Source organism: Saccostrea echinata, unplaced genomic scaffold, assembly GCF_033153115.1.
Source record: "Saccostrea echinata isolate AGI-Se365-2 ecotype Australia unplaced genomic scaffold, CSIRO_AGI_Sech_v1 ptg000009l, whole genome shotgun sequence".
NCBI lineage: Eukaryota > Metazoa > Mollusca > Bivalvia > Ostreida > Ostreidae > Saccostrea > Saccostrea echinata.
In genome coordinates, this window is record NW_026889758.1 from 50,130,667 (window position 1) to 50,151,280 (window position 20,614).

Sequence of the window (20,614 nt, forward strand, 5' to 3'; positions counted from 1 at the left end):
CGTCAATGAAGAATGGCTGCCATGATGGAAGCGTGATTTCTTGAAATAAAAGGTTTGTGATTACAGCATAGTTTGGCATTATTCGGTTATATTTTTATGTAATTAAAAATGTTGCCTGTTATAATTATGATTAATACAGAATGCACTATAAATTGATGATTACAAGTAACGAAATTTAATGATTTGCTCAAGTTATCAGGTTATGAGCTGATGCCACCGCTCCTGCAAACGAAATTTCTTTTGAAATATATTTTAGAAATTTAGTTAAACAGGTGTCTATATATGCTAATATTACAAAGAGCCTTTTATGACTTTTGCTTACTGGAAGATTCCACTAGATTTTTACATGAAATATAAGAGTTATACCGAAAACCATTTATGCATGGAGTTTCTTCCCTTTGATATGTGAAACAATCAGGAACATTAAATTTATCGCTTTTCTGCACTACAACATAGTTAGATACATGTACTGTGAATAATAGTAATTTTGTTAACAAATTGCTCCTCCTCCAATAGATAGAATGTTCTATCGTTAAAATGATATTGTCCTACAGACCCGGTTTAACGATAGAATTCGTTCCGTGTATTCACAATGTAGCAAAATAAACACGGGCGATAACTCGAATTCTGTGCATTTTCTATGAAGAATCCAGAGAGTTCCGAATGTCAACATGGCGTTAAATTTGAAGCGAGCAAAAAACGTTGAGAAAATGAGTTGAATTTTCGTATATATATGGATTAATTTTTAGGTTAAAAGGCATATACAATCTCAAAAAGGTTTGTTATGATTAATTTGGTAGTTATTTTCAGTGCAACTCATTTTGTATTCTTCAGAATCATTTCGGAGTGGATCCACTCCGATTTGCTACATTGCACGTATATGGGACGTATTCTAACTGTGGTGAGGGCCTGTCCCCAGACACAGTTAGAATATTCTAACTACTCCTCCAAGTGCTCCAACACAAACAGGTTTGGACCAATTGCCCAAATGGCATGTAACAGCTCTTTTAGGATATTGTTGACAGTGCAACCATTGGGCGAATGCATTATTCACTTAATTTTAAGATCCGCCTCTTCAAACTGCACAAGACATTTGGAACGTCTAAACTGTGACATCACATGATGTCCTATATTAACTACATTTCCATAAACAAAGTTTGAAAAGTGCAAAAATTTTAACAAAGAACATTTAATCTACTATCTGTATGCAATATCCATTAGATTAAGGTGAATTTATTTTTTTGTGAATTTTTAGTTGTTGTTACTGCATTAACGAAGTTAGCAGCGAGAACAACATGCGATGCATTGTGTAGGGGTGAAACAATACACCTCCTTCATGGTTCCATACGTATTGTATAATTTTGTCTCGGTACGGTTATTTTCGATATGATACATTTGGTAGAAGGAAACATTCAACATTGTTTTATGCTTTCTTTTACTAAATCTAATAACCTAATTTACGAATTTTATTTGCAAATTGACTAGAAGAAATTGATTAGAATGATTTGACTGTCAAAAATTATTTCACAAACTTTCAGTCCTCAAAAATTTACGTTTTCTATAAATTCTATACTTACTAATACTGAGTAATGTGTTTTACCTTATGCCAAACCCTACTGAATAACGATTCCGACCGAAAAATGAACCGAAAATGATAGATTTGCGCCTTATACCAAACTGAGAAAAAGTACTGCAGTGAATTGATACCGTGGTGAACCGTTTCACTCCTAGCATTGTGGGTCCAGAATTACTGCGAAAAAAAAATTCTTTTGAATGAATGGGCAGTAGTCTGAATTTTCTCTTCGCCCAGGCATTGTTGTTAGAGCTTACAGTGACGAGCAGCACTTTGCGCCGCTCACTGTAACTGCTGTAATATCCCAAATGGAATATAAATTTAGAGTGCAAAAAAGGAAAACTTTTTATTTTACTGTAAATATATTATGAATCCACATTGCATTCAATTCATATTTACGCAAATTTATGATATTTATAGCAGAGCTCCCACTGGAGCGAAAATATTTTTCGCCACTTTTCACGATGAAAGGAATTGCATTCTTACATCTTGTCTCGACAAGTGTATAATTATTATGCTAAACACTCCACTAATCACACTATTTCAATTTGTTTATATCACAGGCATTGTTTTAAAATTGTAAAATTGAAACCTGTATCCACTTACAAAACTAATATAGGAATTATTTCCACTTTTATACAATTAATTTGATACTGATATTAGCCAACTCTTGACAGTAGATGTCCTCTTGTTCATAACATTTTTTTTTTGAGCCTGGGGAGGGGGGTTACAGACTTAGTAAAGATATATGACATTTTTTTAAAAATGAAAAAATAATATAATAAGTAAAAATTTTAATCATATCAACAATTTATTGTGAAAAGAAGTAATTAAAATCAGGTTTAAATCTTGGCTTAATTTAACAGCTTGGACACTGGGTGTATGCATGTTAATTCACATAATTGAAAATAATTCAGCATAGTTGACAAAAGTATTGTTTTGTTTCCAAGCCAGTATTTTTCACTCTTTGTCAGTTTATAGAATAATGAACACACTATTTTAACTTTAATCAGGTAAAATTAGCAGCCATGCTCTGCAATTTTTGTCATGTTTTCCTACTTTCATTTTTAAAAAACAATCTATGTAGATCCAGATTTTATTGATTATAGTCTTTTATTAACTAATTACATCTCCCCAAAACACTTTGTCTTTCCTTTTTTAATCCATTTTATGTTATTTCAAGTAATTTTGTATCCCCTTACTGCTCCAGACAAAAGTTACCTAGTCAGCTGTATGCGTTCAAGCGAGATGTCATTTCCTACATGTACATTGTTTTCACACCCTGAATACACACGTCTGCTTGCATTAAATAAACAAAGGGGCTAATCTGTATACATTGAATAAACAAGGGAGATAGCTATGAGTACACACACTTTTGTATGGTATATCTAAAAAAAATTTCATTTATGCCACTTTTGAATTTTTTTTTTGCCACTTTTGAAAAAATTCACAATTGGCGAATCACAGCTCGAGCCCTGATTTATAGCCAAAATATAATTTTTTTTATTTTTTGCACTGTAAATTTATATCCCGCTTGCGATGTTATCAAACTGCTATTATATCCCATTTTGGCGATTGGTCCCAACATGTCCAAGACAATAAAAAATTTAAAGAGAGATATGTTTCTTGCAACCCAAATGAGAACAATCGGCTTTTTTTCCACGAAGTTTGTCTTGTGCTAAAATGAAGTTTGTCTATTGATTATCATTTAGAAAACAACAATTAAGAAAAGAAATGGCACATTTTGTGTATCCAGCAGCAAATCCACAGCCAGCTGCAGCTTACCCAGCGGTGCAGACTGCGTATGTTGCAGCAGCACCACAAGCAGCTTATGCTACAGCTGCACCACGAGCAGGCCAAGCCTATGATAGTTACCAGACGGCACATGCAACGCCCCAGTATGCATACACTACCAGAACCCAGGTGGCAGTGACAGTAAGCAACATTTTTATAAGTATATACAGTTAAACTTCGTTATCTCGAAGTTGACGGGACCATTGATGAACTTCGAGATATCCGGGGGTTCGACATATCGAGGGTTATAATTCAAATGAACTTCAAATAATAAACTTAGTGCAGCGAACATGTACTTAATAGTTAAAACTAGGGCTGGATCAATATATCGGTAATCGGTATATATCGGTATTTTTTAGTGATACGATAACCGATACAGAGATGCTTGCGTATTGCTCGATTATTTCGACGTTTAATTAAGAGAAAAAAATGTCTTTTCGGTAAGCCAGAGCGACTAACATTTCAAACGACTTCTCTAAAATCCTCTAAACGCATGACTTCAAAGCAAATAAACATGTCGAAGGTGTGGTGCCATTACACAAAAGTCAGCTGTAAAAAGGCAAAATGTAATATTTGTCTACAAGAAGTCGCAAGTTCTGGTGGAACAACAAACCTATCTACCCATCTTAGACGGCATCACAACATTGACCTGTTTGCTACCGTGAAACGTGGAGGCAATTCCGGTAGGTAAAATGGCGCGTCGAACAAATCAAAATCATGGAATCGTGGAAACCGATAATAAAATATCAATCAGATTTTTTAAATCTCTAATATATATATCATAGTTTATTTAAACTCAAAGCAATTTGGTAAAATATTTTAGCTGCCATTACTTCCACAAGTAACGTGAATACGATGTCAAGTATCAACACAGTCAGCGTAAACACATTAGCCCCACCTGCAGTGAAAAGTGTCAGTTCTACTTCTGTTACCCCATGGACCATCGCTAGAACAGCAAAGTTGCCATCTGCAAAATCTAACGAGATTACTAATGCAGTTGTAGAATACATAATCCAGGACCTGCGACCTTATAGTACAATTGAGAGCCCAGCTTTCAGGTAATGTACTCTATTTCATCGATATGATAATTCCTTTTGATAAACAATGATAAATTCCCTGAATTATTTCATATACTATCTTGTAAGGAATAATTTTTTTTTTTATAGGAACATGCTCTACCAACTTGATCCTAGATATCACCCACCTAACAGACATACTGTCAGTGAACAATTAATACCTGCACTTTTATCTCAAGAACAAGCTAAACTTCAAACTGATTTAAGTGCAGCAAAAGCTGTGGCTCTGACTTCTGATGCATGGACGTCACGCGCAACAGAATCTTACTTAACAATTACTTGTCATTATTTGAAAAAACCTGAGTGGAAATTATGCTCAAAAGTTTTGCAGACAGAAAAATTTGGAGGCAGTCACACTGGAGACAGAGTGGGATTTGAGCTCAGATCAGCTATGATGAAGTGGGGTATTGAGAAAAAAGTTAAAGTTATTACAGTGGATAATGCTTCAAATATGGACATAGCAATTCAGGTATTAGGAGCAGAATTAAAATTGGGATGCTTTGCGCACACGCTTAACCTTGCCTCAAATAAGGCATTAACTGACCCTTCGCTTTCAAAAGTCCTTGGCAAGGTAAGGGCAATAGTAACATTTTTTCACAAAAGCAATATAGCAACTGAACTCTTGAAAGTGAAACAGGAGGGACTTAACATACCCATTCATAGATTAATCATGGACTGTAAAACAAGGTGGAACTCCACATACAGCATGCTAGAAAGATTTCTTGAGCAAAGGCCTGCGATTTTAGCTACTTTACTTGATGACAATGTAAAACGCTTAAATCAGAAGGGAAAGATAGTGGCTGGAATGTTAGATTCAGAGATTCAGAGATGTGAGGAGTTTGTGGAAGTCATGAAAATAATGATGACAGCAACAGTAGCACTATGTGAAGAAAAGTCACCTACCGCAGGACTTATTTTGCCTTTATTAGGAAAACTTAGGAAGCATTTTACAATTTGTGACACTGACTCGGCATCTTTGAAATCAATAAAAGAGTTGGTTGGCAAGAATCTAGCAGTAAGATACACACAACAGAACATTGTTCATTTTCTAGAGGAGGCAAGTGCCCTTGATCCCAGAACTAAAAAAACTACCATGATTGATGAAGGAACATGGGAGAGAATCATCAACAAATGTATTACTATTGTGGCTTTGTGCAAAGACAACATAATTGTCAAGCAAGAACCAGGAGCTGAATCTGAAATTTCTGCCAAACCAGCCCTACCAAGTTTAAATATGGAGCTTGACAGTAGCTCTACTGCACCTAAAGATGAAAAAGATGTTGCTGCTTGTGAGGTGATAGCTATTTTGCTAATTTCTACTTAATGATTAAATAATAAATAAGCACTAGCTACAGTATGTTATTTACTAGGAAATGTGTATTGAAAATCTTTTAATAAAATTATACTTTATAATTTCAGCCTCCACTGAAAAAGTCAGCTTTGTCTTCGTTGTTTGATGATGACATAGAAGTAACACATGTAGATCCTCCTTTACAGGATAGTGAGATTGCCAGAAGGGAAGTAGAAAAATACAGGGGTATTCCACAAACAAGCATGTTGGAAAACCCTCTTCTTTTCTGGAGGGAAAGAAGTTTTGACTTTCCAAATTTGATTGTTCTAGCTGAAGAATATCTCTGTGTTCAAGCATCATCTGTAGCTTCGGAAAGAGTATTTAGCACCAGTGGCGACATCGTTTCAAGCACAAGGGCCTGTCTGAAACCAGACCAAGTGGATGCTTTGGTTTTTCTCAAAAAAAATATGGACCAACAATGACATTAATCTGTCTTGCACTGTCAATTCAAAGGGAATAAAATAACAAGGATTTAAAATGTAGTTTTATTTTATTATAAATTTATGCTGTAATCAAAAAATACTAAGTAACCCCTTTAAAAAACACACAACAAACAAAATAAGAGAGTGTTTTCTAATTTGTCTGTATCGACAATACGTATTGCATATCGCATCTCTGTATCGCAATATGTATCGTATCGAAAAAAAGATTTCAGTACCCAGCCCTAGTTAAAACATGTCAAATTCCAAATTCTGTATACAATTTCTTATATATACATGCACATGTATTTAGCAATAAAAAGATTTTTACGTCCTCTTTATAATTCACAAAATAAAAACTTTATATAATATGCACACAAGTATAATCCTTAGAACTACCAACGCGGCAAGTCAACCGCTAGCATCGCTTCCCATGTATACATAACCGGATATCGTCTTTGCATTGTAAATTTAAAACCGGTTGCTGTCAGAAAAACGAAAACGAAATATGCATTTTCTTTTATTGGAAAAACATGTTCATACATGTATAATCAGTTAAAAGAAAATTATTTTACCATATGATAATAAGATCAAATGCAAAAGAAGAATCACGCACTTTTGTCTAACAACAGAACAACACTGAATCACAGGGCACTTTTGCACAAGTTTTCACTGCGACACACGCTCACATGATGGTGTGTACGGACGATTGTAAATTCTCCATGCTCATATAGGAAAAATAAATTCTAATTGCATTAAATTACAGAATTTTGTTTTACTTCGATGTTTATTATTTTCACTTTCGTATGCATAAACTATGTATGCGCGCATATTTCACAGCATTAAATAGTGATTATCAAGATAAACATACCCAAGCCACAAAACAAATTAACATGTCATCCACGCGTATGCATTAGACTAATACACACAACCTTTGGCTTGCATAATTAAAATCAAGGTTAGCCATTTATACACTTCGTATAATATCGCGCTATTATCTGTTGATCACAGGAACACAGGTAACCCGAGCGTGACAGACAGGTGGTTGTTATAAATAGAGCATTCAGTTTACGTAACGGACTTGATCATCAGAGCGGAAAATTATCCCGACTTCGAGATAACGCATGTGATTTTAATGAATGGGTATACAATTTTACTTCGAGATAACCGGGGTATTCGACATTACCGTGTTCGACATAGAGGGGTTTATTTTAATCATTTATAAAGCAAATTTCGTCGGGACCATGGCCTTACTTCGACATATCCGGGGTATTCGACATATCCGTGTTCGAGATTTCGAAGTTTAGCTGTATTTGTCTTTGTGTTTCCAGTTTTAGAATAATTTTGAAAACAAGACTTGGGGGGGGGGGGTTCATCCAGATAATAGTGCCACTGTGCCAGGTTTCATGACTTTAACTGATGTTTTAGACATATCAAGATATGTTTATTGCAAGTGTGAATATGTGAAATGTGTATTAAAAGTGTTAATTTAGTGTAGTTTCACTCTTTACTTACTGATACATTGAAGTCTGACATTTTTTTTTAAATTAGCCTGCAGCAACATATGATCAGAAAGCGTACTATCAACCTGCAGCTGCTGCACAGGCTGCTGTAGCATACACAGTTGCAGAAACTCATTATCAAGCAGGTGATTATTTTAAACTCTTTTATTTCTTAGATTTTACTGTTTATATCACTTCGTTGAAATAGTTACTATGAATCATGTAATCTTTAAAAGAAAAAAAATAAGGATACCATTTTTGTTTTTCAGCTAACAAGCCCACATACTCCACAGGAGCTTACCAGTCCACACAGAGGGCTGTTGTTACACCTAAAAGTCACACACCCGTACAAGCTTCAAGTGCTGCAACATATGTGTACCCAGCGAACACGAGTCAGCCTGTCTCCACATACAGCACCACAACATATGCTACCAACACCACTGCCAGTGCAACATACACAGGGAAAGGTAACTCTTGCTTTATTAAATGTTAACAGTTTTCCAATATGTCCCCAATTACTAGACTTTGATAGCTTATTTAACAGGTCAGAAGCAATGTTTTCCCAGTCATGAAAGTTTCATGCACTTCATTAAAATGTACCTTGACATGAGTGCTCTGTTTTCAGATTTTGCAGCTTAGTCATTTTATTTGAGCTTGCATTTCTTATTTTAGGGATCATGTATGAAACAATACATATGCTTCAATAGTTGGGATAGACTGGTACATGTATAAATAAACTGATCAAAAGCCTTATATATACTAGATATAATTCAACATATACAGGTTATCATTTGGGATTAACTACCAGTTTTATTTGTTTGTTGTTTAATAACATGTTCTTAATGTGTATGTTTCAGAGTTCTCCATTAACTAAATATTTAATTGTAGAAGATGGCACCATAGACGGACAGAATCAACCTATCCTTATTTCCTGTTCTTTATTTCAAAAATTGAATAAGAGGAAATTGATTTCGATTATCACTGTTTTGAGCCAGAATGTCTTGGTACATTTTGAAAATCATTCATAGTTATTTAATTGTGTACTGTCATGGGTTCAGGAGATTACACAAATGTCTTTGATCTGTGCTCGGAATTGATCTGTTGCATTGTGTCAAAATGAGAGCAGATTAAAGATAAGCTTCTCACACATTTTTTAAAGGGAAAAAAAGTACGAAACAGGGGGATGCTAAAGGAAAGGAGAATCTTTTTGTTTTATTGTTCTGATTACCTGTACTTTTTGCACAGGTTTTCAGATTTTGACCAATTGTCTAGTAATTTATATACATAAATATAGTAAATGTAATGTATGACAAGTTTACATTAGTACAAGGTAGAAAGCACCCCCACCCCCACCCAAAACATCATCTACCAACACTTACTTACATATAACCCTTTCACTCCTGGAAATCTAAATACTGTAGCTATATGTCATATCCATATGACAGTACATGTCAGTCTAGTTATTTGTTGCTTAATATCTTCACTATCTAAAAGAACTTCTGTCTTGGGTTATTGATAAAGACATTTGATTCTTTCTACATGCCATAATCATGTGAAAGGGTCTATTGCACCCAGAGTTCTTTTATTCACTTGGGAAAACACTGCTGGGGATTTTACTAATTTGCTTAAAATCAGAAAATTTCCCACATCTCCATTGAAATAATTTACATGAATGGAAATCACTTGACTGTGAAATCAGTATTTATATATATGGGAACTCAATACAATGTATGTAGTAAGATGTATAAAATGTTTGATAAATATGAGGAAATTTTCTGATTTTCTGTAGTGACTGCTGTGTGAATTTCTAGCCTCCATACATTTATTTCAGCCAGTACAGGAGCTTCAAATTACACTGCCTACAAGCAGACAGTTCAACCAGTAGTTATAAAAGGTTTGTATTGCCAACACCTTCAGCAAGGTCATCACGAGACTAGACCAGTTCATATTGTAGGCCTGTTAGTTGTGTTGTTTACCAGAGTGGCATCCATTTGTTTGATCATAAAAAGTTTTGCATGTTTAAAATGTAGGCTCTAATTAGTGTTCTGATATGATTATTTATTGGTCAGGATTTAACAGACAAGTGCATCAAAATGTTGTTCATGACAGAAAGTAGAATTCCAGAAAGAAAGAAATTAAATTCATTCACAATCCTAATTGTGTGGCTTACATGTATATCACTGACTTCCCTGAACTTTGCTCTCAATAATCTCATTTTGCATCAACTAAAAGCAAATGCAATAGTTTCAAATATACATTTTACAACATTTTTATAAGATTAAATAAAAGTCCTAATCAACTTATAAATGATAAGTATTGGTAGTAGTTACAGAATACCTGATTCCATGTTACAGGTTATGATGCTGCTTTGTATTCCGCTGCCACTTCATACTACCAGCAACAACAACAGGCTGCCAAGACAACAAGTAATTGGCAGGTAAAGAAGGCCGGGCAGACAGGTAAAGCCAAGCCCAAGATTCCTCCTAAACAGCCACAGCTCCACTACTGTGATGTCTGCAAGATCAGCTGTGCTGGACCTCAGGTATTAATACCATCTTAGATTTTTATACCCCCCGCAAACGAAGTTTAGGGGGGGTATATTGGAATCAGCATGTTCGTCTGTCTGTCCGTCTGTCTGTAGACGAGATTTTGTCCGGACCATTTCTTGGAAACTGTTGGAAGGATTTGTCTGAAAATTTGTACACTTATTATTCACCATATGAAGGTGTGCACCTGGTATTTTCATTATGATTGGATAATTATTTTGCATTTTACAGGTGTTTTTTCATTTTTATTATGTGGTTTTGTCTGGATCTGTTCCCAGAGACTATTGCATAGATTTGTATGAAAATTTGTACACTTATTATTTACCATATGAAGATGTGCACCTGGTATTTTCAACATTATTTGATAATTTTTCTGCATTTTACAGGTGTTTTTTTTTAATTTAATTTATTGACTTAGTCATTTCGGGTTCATGTCTAAGGTTTGAGACATAGAATCTAGAACATCTGTACAAAAATGTGAACTACAGCTTAAAACTACTCATTAGAACTAAAAAAAACCCCACAAAGTATTAAAAACAGTTTTTACATTACACAGCAGATAGTGTAAATCCATTTGTCCCTTGGGAGTAATGAGTGGACATGCATCCAGTTAAAGATTAATTAATGAGTTCAGTGTGGGAAGCTGTTAGGGCATCTCTGATCAAGCAGGTCTTATCTATATCTCAGGGGAATTGGGCAGAAAGAAATAAAGATCTCTGTTGTCTAAGTCTCTTAATTGTAATTTATGCCTGTCAAAATACATAGTTACTAAAACCAGCCTTTTATTTTTAAAATGAGTTTGATATAAAGGTATTAAAATCAATTTGATTTTCTATAATTAATTATGATATTCTTTTTTTCAACAATCAATTTGCAGAGTGTCATGTCTCACAAAGATGGCAGATAGTTGCAAACTATTTTTTCAATGTAATAAAAAACACTGTAATTATTAGTGTTGATGCTTTATTAGGCTGCACCTTAGTTTCATTCATTAAATAAAGTGCCCCACCACAGCATGATACACCCATCAAATATTGTTAAATTATCATAAACAGCTTAGATTCAATTGTTTGAATGACATCTTAGCAAGACAAGGCAGTCTGCAATTTGTTGTAAAGATATAAAAATTCAAATAAAAAATGTACAATAAATAATTAGTTTAAATTATATTATACAATATCATATAACTTTTAATTATTATATACAATATCAAATTAGTTTTAATTACATCAAATTTATCTTGAAAGTAAGACTAGCCAACAAGAACAATTCAATACAACACAAGCAATTAATTAAGAGACTGATTCCTTTTGCCCAATTCCCAAGAGATGTAGATAACACCTGCTTGATCAGAGATGCTCTACCAGTTATCTCCTTACACTAAACTCATTAATTTCTCTCTAATTTGACATGCAATTTTCTGCTATCAAAATTTTCCTTGACCAGTGCCTGATCATTACACTCATGGGAGAGGTGGAATTTTTGTTGTTACAGATTGCTGTAAAGAACATAGTGAAAAAAAATAAGACTAGTATTTTCTTGATTTAACACTTTTTTAATAAAGATACTGCAATACTCTGACATCTTTTGGGACTGTGTAATTTAAAAGTTAAAAGACATAGTTTTTTGATTCTAAGTCTAATGGTTTTCTAGTTATGATTTTTCCATATCTGGCCATAGCGTCTTTATTAAAGGTCAGAGCAACCTTGTTTTAATGTGCGACACACCTTCTACCCTAGATGTGTCAGCTGACAAAGTTTGATAATTCTCGGCCTAATAGTATTAAAGTTATGAGCCGGATATGAAAAAGCTAACGGATGGACAAACATGAACGCTATAACATAATACGTCCCGTCGTAAGACGGACGTATAAAAATATATAATGAGTAATTAAATTTTCACTGTAAATGTTTAAGGAAATTGTGAACACCTCTCACATCTAGAAAACATTAGTGATTTGGTACTTTCTCTGAAAAACCCAGCGGGGGGTATTTGTCCCTTTTGGACAGTTCTAGTTTCAAATGTTAATAATTTAGATAAATAGCCATGCTTGACTTCATGTGCATGAACCTCCTATTATATATGGATAGGGAAAATTTACATACCAAATTGATTAAATTACAATACTTTGTCAAATTCTCCAGTTAAATTTTGAATTGAAATCTTTTGGAAAAATGTATTGAATTTTTTGTTGCAGACATACAGGGAACATTTGGAGGGACAGAAACATAAGAAGAAGGAGGCGGCAATGAAGACAGGGACCTCCTCTTCATCCAGTGGGCGTGGCAGTCAGAATCAACTGAGGTGTGAACTGTGCGATGTTACTTGTACTGGGGCTGATGCCTATGCTGCTCACATAAGGGGATCAAAGCACCAAAAGGTAACAAATGATTTAGTTTAAGTTGAAACAGTAAGAAATTGTTCAAAAGGCTTGATGTATATTCAGATATTCACCTTTTTCTGATAATTTGGTAATATTAGCTCCAGTATAATGTAAACCAACTTTTATTCGCGTGCGAGAAATATTCGCAAGTTTCGTGACCTACTTTAGCTCGCGAATATTAATCTCTGCAAAATTTATTTTGCTTTGTATTTGTAGAGAATGTTTCTCAGTCGCGAAAATTATTTGTCGAAGATCGATTTCAAACTGACAAATCGCAAATAAAAGATTATGTGAATAATAGTTGGTTTACAGTAATAAATAAAGTATGAAGTGTTGCATGCAGTGCATTTGGAAAAAAAAGAAACTAATCAGTTAATCTAGAGAAATCAATATCTCTAGTATTATAGCAATAAAAATGGAATTGATGCCTAAAATGAATTTTTTGAATACAGGTGTTGAAGCTCCACACAAGATTGGGGAAGCCCATTCCCTCCACAGACCCAGTAGTTGTTTCCCCTTCTGCCAGTGGCACTTCCTCTGTTGCTAAGGTTGCCAGCAACACATCCACAGCCTCTGCTAGTGTTACCAAGCCAGCTGTTAAATCAAACATAACACCCATAGCTCCTACCAAAAAAGTCCTGTCAACACCCAAGATTACATTCATAGGTAAAGCTGAGCACATTACTCCATCTTATCTGTTTATATAGAATTGTAATGAAGAATTTAAGATTGTCATGATCCCATGGCATGTTTTTGAAGAATTTAAACGATCAAAAAATTGAAAGATTACATATTCTCCATATGTCTCTAAAGGTGGAACGCAGCTGAAAACACTGGATGTGAAACCAGTTGAGGTCAAAGTAGAACCAGCAGCTACCAAGTCAGGAGAGAGTCTGAATACTTCATCCACATCTGCCTCAAGTAATGATGGTAAGCTTTCCATAGGTGCAAGTGACAATGAAATCAAAAAAATTAATAATGATTTAAAGGCAAAAAATATGGTAGATAACATTGTCCCAATCTCTTGAGTCATTGACTTAACATTATTTGAATTGTAAAATCAGTTAATAGATCAGTAAATTCAGTGACTTCTTGAATTGATTTGTAATTAATTTAGATACATGTATACTGTAGATTCCTAAATATTCGCGAGGAATTAATTATCGCGTAATTATGCGAGAAGCATCTCTCGCGAAATAAAATTACTCGTTTTTATTTTTATTGTGCTGAAATCCATGTAAAATCAGTTGATCAACCATCCATTCGCGAATTATTGTTCTCGCGATTTGACGTTTAAGGGCCATTTCACGATATTAAGTACCCACGTAAAGTAAGGAATCTACAGTATTACATTTTGATTGTTTTTCTTAATAATGATCGATCATGAAATTGGAAGTGATTCTTACTGCATGTTTTGATTTCCTTAGTTCTTATTTATCTGATTCCATTGTAGATAAAGACGAGGATGGTGATCCACTGAATATTCTGGGTGAAAAAGATGTTACTCCTGTGGGTAGGTTCCTGTATTTATGTTTAGGATACCAAAAACGGGAATTATTTTGATAATACATTTAAGTGCTTTACAATTATGTAGTATTTATTGCATATTTAAGGACATGAGTACATTGAAGAAGTTAGAAATGAACAGGGCAAGACTGTTAGCTTCAACTGTAAATTGTGCGAGTGCAAGTTCAATGATCCTAATGCTAAGGAAATGCACATGAAAGGGAGACGACATAGGTTGCAGTACAAAGCAAGTACAATACTCAGCATTGATGCAATCCAAATATGTTCTTCATTTCATTTTCATCATTGTTGAAAAAAGAAAAAAATTAACAAACAATTTATCTTGTAATATAGAAAAAGGTGGATCCAAGTTTACAAGTGGAAGTAAAGCCAAGCATCAGAGCCCGAAAAATACAGGAAGAGAAGGTGCGACGTCAGGCTCAGAAAGAGGAATTCTGGCGACGAAGAGAACAGGAACAGAGATGGAGAGAAGAAATGAGGTGTGCATAACTTAAACTAAAAAATACTTTAAATTTTGTATTAGCTGTTTAATCTATTCACCATCAGTGTTTTTATGTGAAAAATTTGCTCATCCAAAGGAATAACAAGCCAAAGTCAAAATTTATGTTTTATTGAGACTCTGCTATATCTAGTGAAACTTGTACTTGCTTTAAATAAATATGGTTCAGACATGTATGTGTTTTGTATCCTTTAATTAGAATGGAAGAGGAGATATATTGGGAGGAGAGAAGGAGATACGAGGAATTGGAATACTATGAGTGGCAGAGACAAGGACGGCCAGGCATGCCTCCTCCTCGACCATTCCCACATGGACCAGGGGGACCTATGGTAGTGTAACTAGTTTGTTTTCATAATGGGAAAAAAACTTTTTATAGATGGTGCTATATTGGTGGACTGTTGATTATTTTTGTTTTTGTAGGGAATGAGAAGGCCAGACTCATCTGATGATCGTCATGTGATGTCTAAACATGCAAGCATCTATCCTAATGAGGCAGAGGTCAGAATCTCAATTCTTTTATAGACTCACTTATCAGATTATGGAAAATTTTGTTGAACAAGACATATTTTGTTCATGTTTTATAATAATGTGTTACTTTGATTTGACAGCTTCAAGCCGTGCAGAATATAGTGTCTCTATGTGAAAAAGCCCTGAAGAATGTTTCCGACTTCCTGGCAGAAAGGTAGAATGAAAAATGCCCTACTGATTCATCAAGTTTGTTTATTTATTTGTAATACAATATTCAATGTACCTTTACATACATGTACATAATTGATAAATTGAATTTCACAGTGATGCACCAAAGTCAATGGATGTAGACAAAAACAAAAAAGAGGACAAAGGAGTCAAAAAGGAAAAGGAAGAGCCAAAGGAAGGGTGAGCTCACACTTATTAAAATTTCAAAAATTACCAACTTACAATTTTTTTAACTGATATGCATGAAATAAGTTAAAAAAAAAATAAACTTGCAGTAAGATGATAAGGTGGTGCTAAAGACCAACAATTTGTCTAATGTTTTAGAGAGAAGAAGGAGGAAGCAGCCATACCACGAGTTCTGAAGGGGGTGATGAGGGTTGGAGTTCTTGCCAAGGGTCTACTGTTACACGGGGACCTAAATGTAAACCTTGTGGTTCTGTGCTCAGAGAAGCCAACCAGGACTTTGCTGGAGAGAGTGGCAGATGCTCTTCCTAAGCAAATAGCTGTATGTACACTAAAATAATTTATTGAATCCCCAGTATTTTTTTTTTACAAGCTGAATACTCTCTGAATGTTTTTTTTTTTGTTTTGTTTAGAGGTAGGAAAATGGGTTTGAATGTTTTTGATGAATTTCAGGCTATCACAGATGAAAAGTACGAAGTGAAGCGATGTGTGGAAGAGGCGGCCATTATTGTCTCCAGCGAGAGTGATCCCAAAACATCCTGTTCTGTGACCTTGACCTCACCAGTTATGAGGGAAACTCAGCTTGCTGATGGAGGTCAGTCACCTTTACCTTGCATGGTAGAGAGGTCATGGACATGACAACTCTACCATCACAGTATTTATCCCTATGACTTGTAGATTAATTATTGAAGAATTTCCTTTATTATTTTTCGGAAGACTTTTTACTTTGTCAGTCAATCTATATACTGTACATACATTTATATTTCAGTAATATTGCAAAAAGTTAGAAATTCTTTAATTCTATACCCAATAGAATGACTGATAGTGGTAAGAGGAATTATTCAGGCTGTACTTCATAATTACTATGATTATAATGATTTTGTGTTCATTTTTTAACCTTATGCCTGGATTATTTCTTGAGATGTCACTAATACTGATTTATTTTCCCACTCATGGAAAGCCTTATAGAGTCGACAGTTTGAGAGGAAGGATTTTTGACCATTGATGGTGCTTGCCAGCCCTCTGCCCAAACTTGTGACTAGAGCTTGTGTGCAACATTACTGAGAATAATTTGTTTTTATAGGCTTCTTTGGTACTTTTTTTATAATCGTAGAATTTTATACATTCACATCAGCTTTACCATACTAATCAAAAGTGAAATTTCCTGTTTTCATTTTTCTGGTGTATTTTTTTTCTATTACCATTTTATGCTGTTTTCTGAAATGTTCTTGTTCATATCCACATTTTATCATCTTTTTGGTTTCTGATCTAAATATTAAGATTCTAGCAGTATGTTTTTGAAAGTAGTATGAGATGGTAGCAAATTTTTATCTAGATTAAAGCTCCAAAGAATGTTATACAATATCGTTTTTATGTGTTTTAACTTTCTGTCTTTCTAGTTGAACTTTTATTTCTTATAACTGATTTGATTAGTCTCTTTCTTTAATTTTGTCAGTATCTTTTTATTATGCTAAAGCTGTTTGTTTTTAAAATCCCTGCACACACATATAAGGTCACTAGAGTTGGCTAGGGCTGGCCCTCTAAGATATTTAACACCTGATTAAGAGAGATTCATCATTTTAATGGTCAAACACCCGTTCCTGAGTCACGTGGTTGAATGCTTGTATTAATACAGAGACATCCACTGTCACGGTTAAAGACCCACCAGATGTTTTGGACAGGCAGAAATGCCTGGATGCCTTAGCCGCTCTTCGACATGCTAAATGGTTCCAGGTTTGAAACTTTTTTATATACTTTGCAGCCTTATGAGAAGAAGTTTGCAATCCAAATACTTTGTTGATATCTGTACATTTGAGCATATTTTGCAAGTATTTTAAATGATCAATCTTTGTTTGAATGAAAAAAAAAATTCCATTATCACTTTCAGGATAAGTTAATACATGTAGTTCTCTGACAAACTGTTAAGCTTTTGAAATGGTCAGATTTGCTACAAAAGTTTGACATGCATTGGAAAATATCTCTTTCCATTTCTTTTGTGGCAAATCGCCTTCACAGCAATTTACCTTAGCAATGTTTTTCAAGTCACCTGAGCCATAGGTTGTTTTAATATTGATATTCTGATCTAAATCTGTCTGGCATTTTAGACTTCATTTCAGACACTGATTGTCATATCACCAATATGTGCTTCATTGTCTTAGAAAAAATGATTGTTTTTAGAATCCAACTTGGCTACAGTAGCTTTTGATAAAAATAATTGTTGATACACTTCATTCCTGTTTAGCAAACTTGTCATAGATGCTCCTCTGATTTTGAGGAGATTTGTCTGAACATTATTCTTCATATTTGCTTCCAACTGTCTTCGTTATACAAATGTGTTTGCAGTATGTTAATACATGAAAGTAATTTAGGGTCATTATATGCATACTTGTGAAGATCAGATTGAAACATAAATTCATGAAACATTAGATTCATGCACTGTAGCACATCCCTGTGTGTTATTAATCTAACGAATCCAGTCTAATTCTTGTGAGCAATGTGGTCTATGAGTCCCCTCTTGCTTGGAAATTGCTCATGTGAAGAATGTAATCTACCTGTAGGTAAGCTGTATGGTATATAAAAGTTCTATATTATACCGATTTTGTCAGAGAACTTGGGCTTAAACTTTTTATCTTTAACCATTTTCCTCTGGGGAGAAAAAGTTTTGTCAACTCAAATTGGCCATATCCATTTACGTAGACATGCACTGTCCCACATTGCAATCATTCTGAATACAATATAGTACTTGGTGTGGGCTGCACAGAATCGAAGCATTTACTTCAATGCTGTCACCACACACATTAGATATCAAGTGAATGCAAGTTGAGAGAGTGCTAGAAGATTGATCATACTCTGATAAGTGTAACAACATGAGGCTGGAAAGTTAAGGGTGCTGTCATACTTGCACTTAGTTGGAAAGTTCCAACATAAGAGCGGGTTGAGTAGCAGACATGGATTTACATCTGTAAGAATAGTGCAGATGTTTTCCTGGTGCATAAGAAGAATGCTTACCACAATATAACTGACAAAAAAATCTGGATTATATATGCCCTCTATTAAGATGGATGTATTTTTGAACCCCTTATGTTTGTATCCAGATTTTTTGTCCACCTGTTTCCTAGATGAACAGAAGAATTCATCATGGCTTATTTTGATTTTTAGGCTAGAGCCAATGGACTACAATCCTGTGTTGTAGTCATCCGGATTCTAAGAGACCTTTGTCAGAGAGTTCCCACATGGACTCCACTCAATGAGTGGGTAAGTATTTGAAGGCTGGAGACAGCCTGTGTAGAAGTCATTATGTATGATATGTCAGATGGATTCCAATGGGGTACAGTGAGTGGATAGACATTTTCTGTCGTGAGAGTTTTTTCAGTAGACTTGTCTTTAAAACTAAAATTACACTAATGCGGATATAGAGGTAGATGTAACATCCTTGGATTCCAATAAACAGCAGTCCTTAATGATACAGTTGGGACACTGAAAATTTTGTGATTTCCCCTGGTAATTAAATGCTGAAAAATCTGAGACTGTAACAATACTATAGATTGACTGTTGAAAGTTTGCATAAGGAATACTCTGTTTATTGGTTCTACATATTATGATTGTACCCCTACCTGTAAAAAAAATTCTGTTTCCAGGCTATGGAGTTGTTGGTTGAAAAGTGTGTAAGCAGTGGTGGAGCTAACATGAGTCCTGGGGATGCATTGAGACGAGTGTTTGAGAGTATCTCATCAGGACTTCTGCTTCCAGGTAAGGCAGAAAGAATTTTGGGGTGATTGTTAGAGAAGATCATTGCTTGTTAAATTTTACTTCTCTAGATTCATTTTACTCAACATTGTACATATATATTGTTCAGCATTATTAAAATCTTGTTTTTTGGTTGTAGGAGGGCCAGGACTGTATGATCCATGCGAGAAAGATTCTGTGGATGCTGCATCCTCGCTGACCAATCAGGAGAGAGAGGACATCACAGCTTCAGCACAGGTACATTGTAAATGTTGAACAAGCATATAAAGAACAAAGAAATTTTTAATACTGATTTCATCTTTGAAGATGTGAAACAATGAAACACTGAGAGTAAATTGTTGGTTATTTTGCAGCATGCCCTGAGATTGATTGCATTCAGACAAATCCATAAAGTGTTAGGAATGGATCCACTACCAGCACCAAAACATTTACGACAACGCATGAATCCACGGAAGCGTAGACGAACAGACAGTGCACCAGGGGAGGGAGAGGGAGAAGGTGTGTAAGAATTGTACCACATTGTTGTCTTTTCTTTTACACATATTAAAGTGCTTGGTAGAGTAAGACTAGAATTTGTAAAGTTTGTAAATTAATTTGAAGTTGGATGTTGGTCGTAAATTCTCAATTTTTAGTTACAGGTGAAAAGAAGGACAAAAAGGAGGATGATATAGACATGTCAGATGGGAAATAGGAGTTGATACAAATGTGTTTAAAAGGCAGAATGGAGAACAGAAATATGAATAAGAAAAAGATAATTTGTGTTGGAAAAATTGTTTTGTGCAACTGACATTTGAAAACAAATGTGTACTTTTTATTGCAGAGTACTTGCAAGTCTTGTGTTTAGATGTACATGTTTCTTAATTTCTTTCCTCATTGTGCATAGGAATTTTTATGTGGCTTTAAAGCTTGAAAGTATCGTTGAATTTATTAGTTCACCCATTTTTTTTTTAGCATGATATTTTATGAGAATATATGTTTTGTGTTGGAATCCATAGAAACTTGATCATGTTTTCAAATTTATACAAAGTTTGCATATTGTGTATGTGTATTTGTGACAGAATCTGTCATTTTAAATATTATATTTTAGGTCTCTTTCCTGAATATTCTAGCTATATAAACAAAGAACATAAGATGGCAGTGAGTATTTTTAAAGACACTTCTAAGATACATGTACATCAGGAAAATAGATACATTATTTTGAAGGTGTTATATTTTTTATGTAAACAGACGATCTGCTTTTCATTTGATATTTCAGAAATTCTGAATTCAGTATTGTAATAATATGCATATTTTGTCACAATAAAGGAAATTGTAGACA

General features: G+C 34.5%; 1 protein-coding gene across 1 annotated transcript; it reads left to right on the forward strand.

Annotated features, from left to right (window-relative positions):
- The first annotated feature begins 5 nt into the window (after positions 1–5).
- Positions 6–20,614, forward strand: LOC133183011 (zinc finger RNA-binding protein-like). The gene is made up of 24 exons (XM_061317920.1): positions 6–56; positions 3,286–3,508; positions 7,765–7,861; positions 7,985–8,182; positions 9,547–9,609; positions 10,070–10,257; positions 12,459–12,641; positions 13,097–13,310; positions 13,458–13,574; positions 14,098–14,157; positions 14,258–14,397; positions 14,505–14,650; positions 14,870–14,999; positions 15,091–15,168; positions 15,279–15,352; positions 15,463–15,546; positions 15,691–15,871; positions 16,003–16,144; positions 17,186–17,283; positions 18,709–18,804; positions 19,188–19,299; positions 19,436–19,533; positions 19,650–19,794; positions 19,935–20,614. The coding sequence occupies exons 2-24, from the start codon at positions 3,308–3,310 to the stop codon at positions 19,985–19,987; spliced, it is 2,898 nt and encodes a 965-aa protein (XP_061173904.1). The 5' UTR covers positions 6–56; positions 3,286–3,307; the 3' UTR covers positions 19,988–20,614.

Excerpts from the sequence above, each read along its gene's own strand:
- LOC133183011 (XM_061317920.1), top strand. The coding sequence starts at position 3,308 with ATGGCACATTTTGTGTATCCAGCAGCAAATCCACAGCCAGCTGCAGCT. Across the intron at positions 8,183-9,546 it reads TGCAACATACACAGGGAAAG|CCAGTACAGGAGCTTCAAAT; the intron begins GTAACTCTTGCT and ends CATTTATTTCAG. Across the intron at positions 9,610-10,069 it reads TCAACCAGTAGTTATAAAAG|GTTATGATGCTGCTTTGTAT; the intron begins GTTTGTATTGCC and ends TCCATGTTACAG.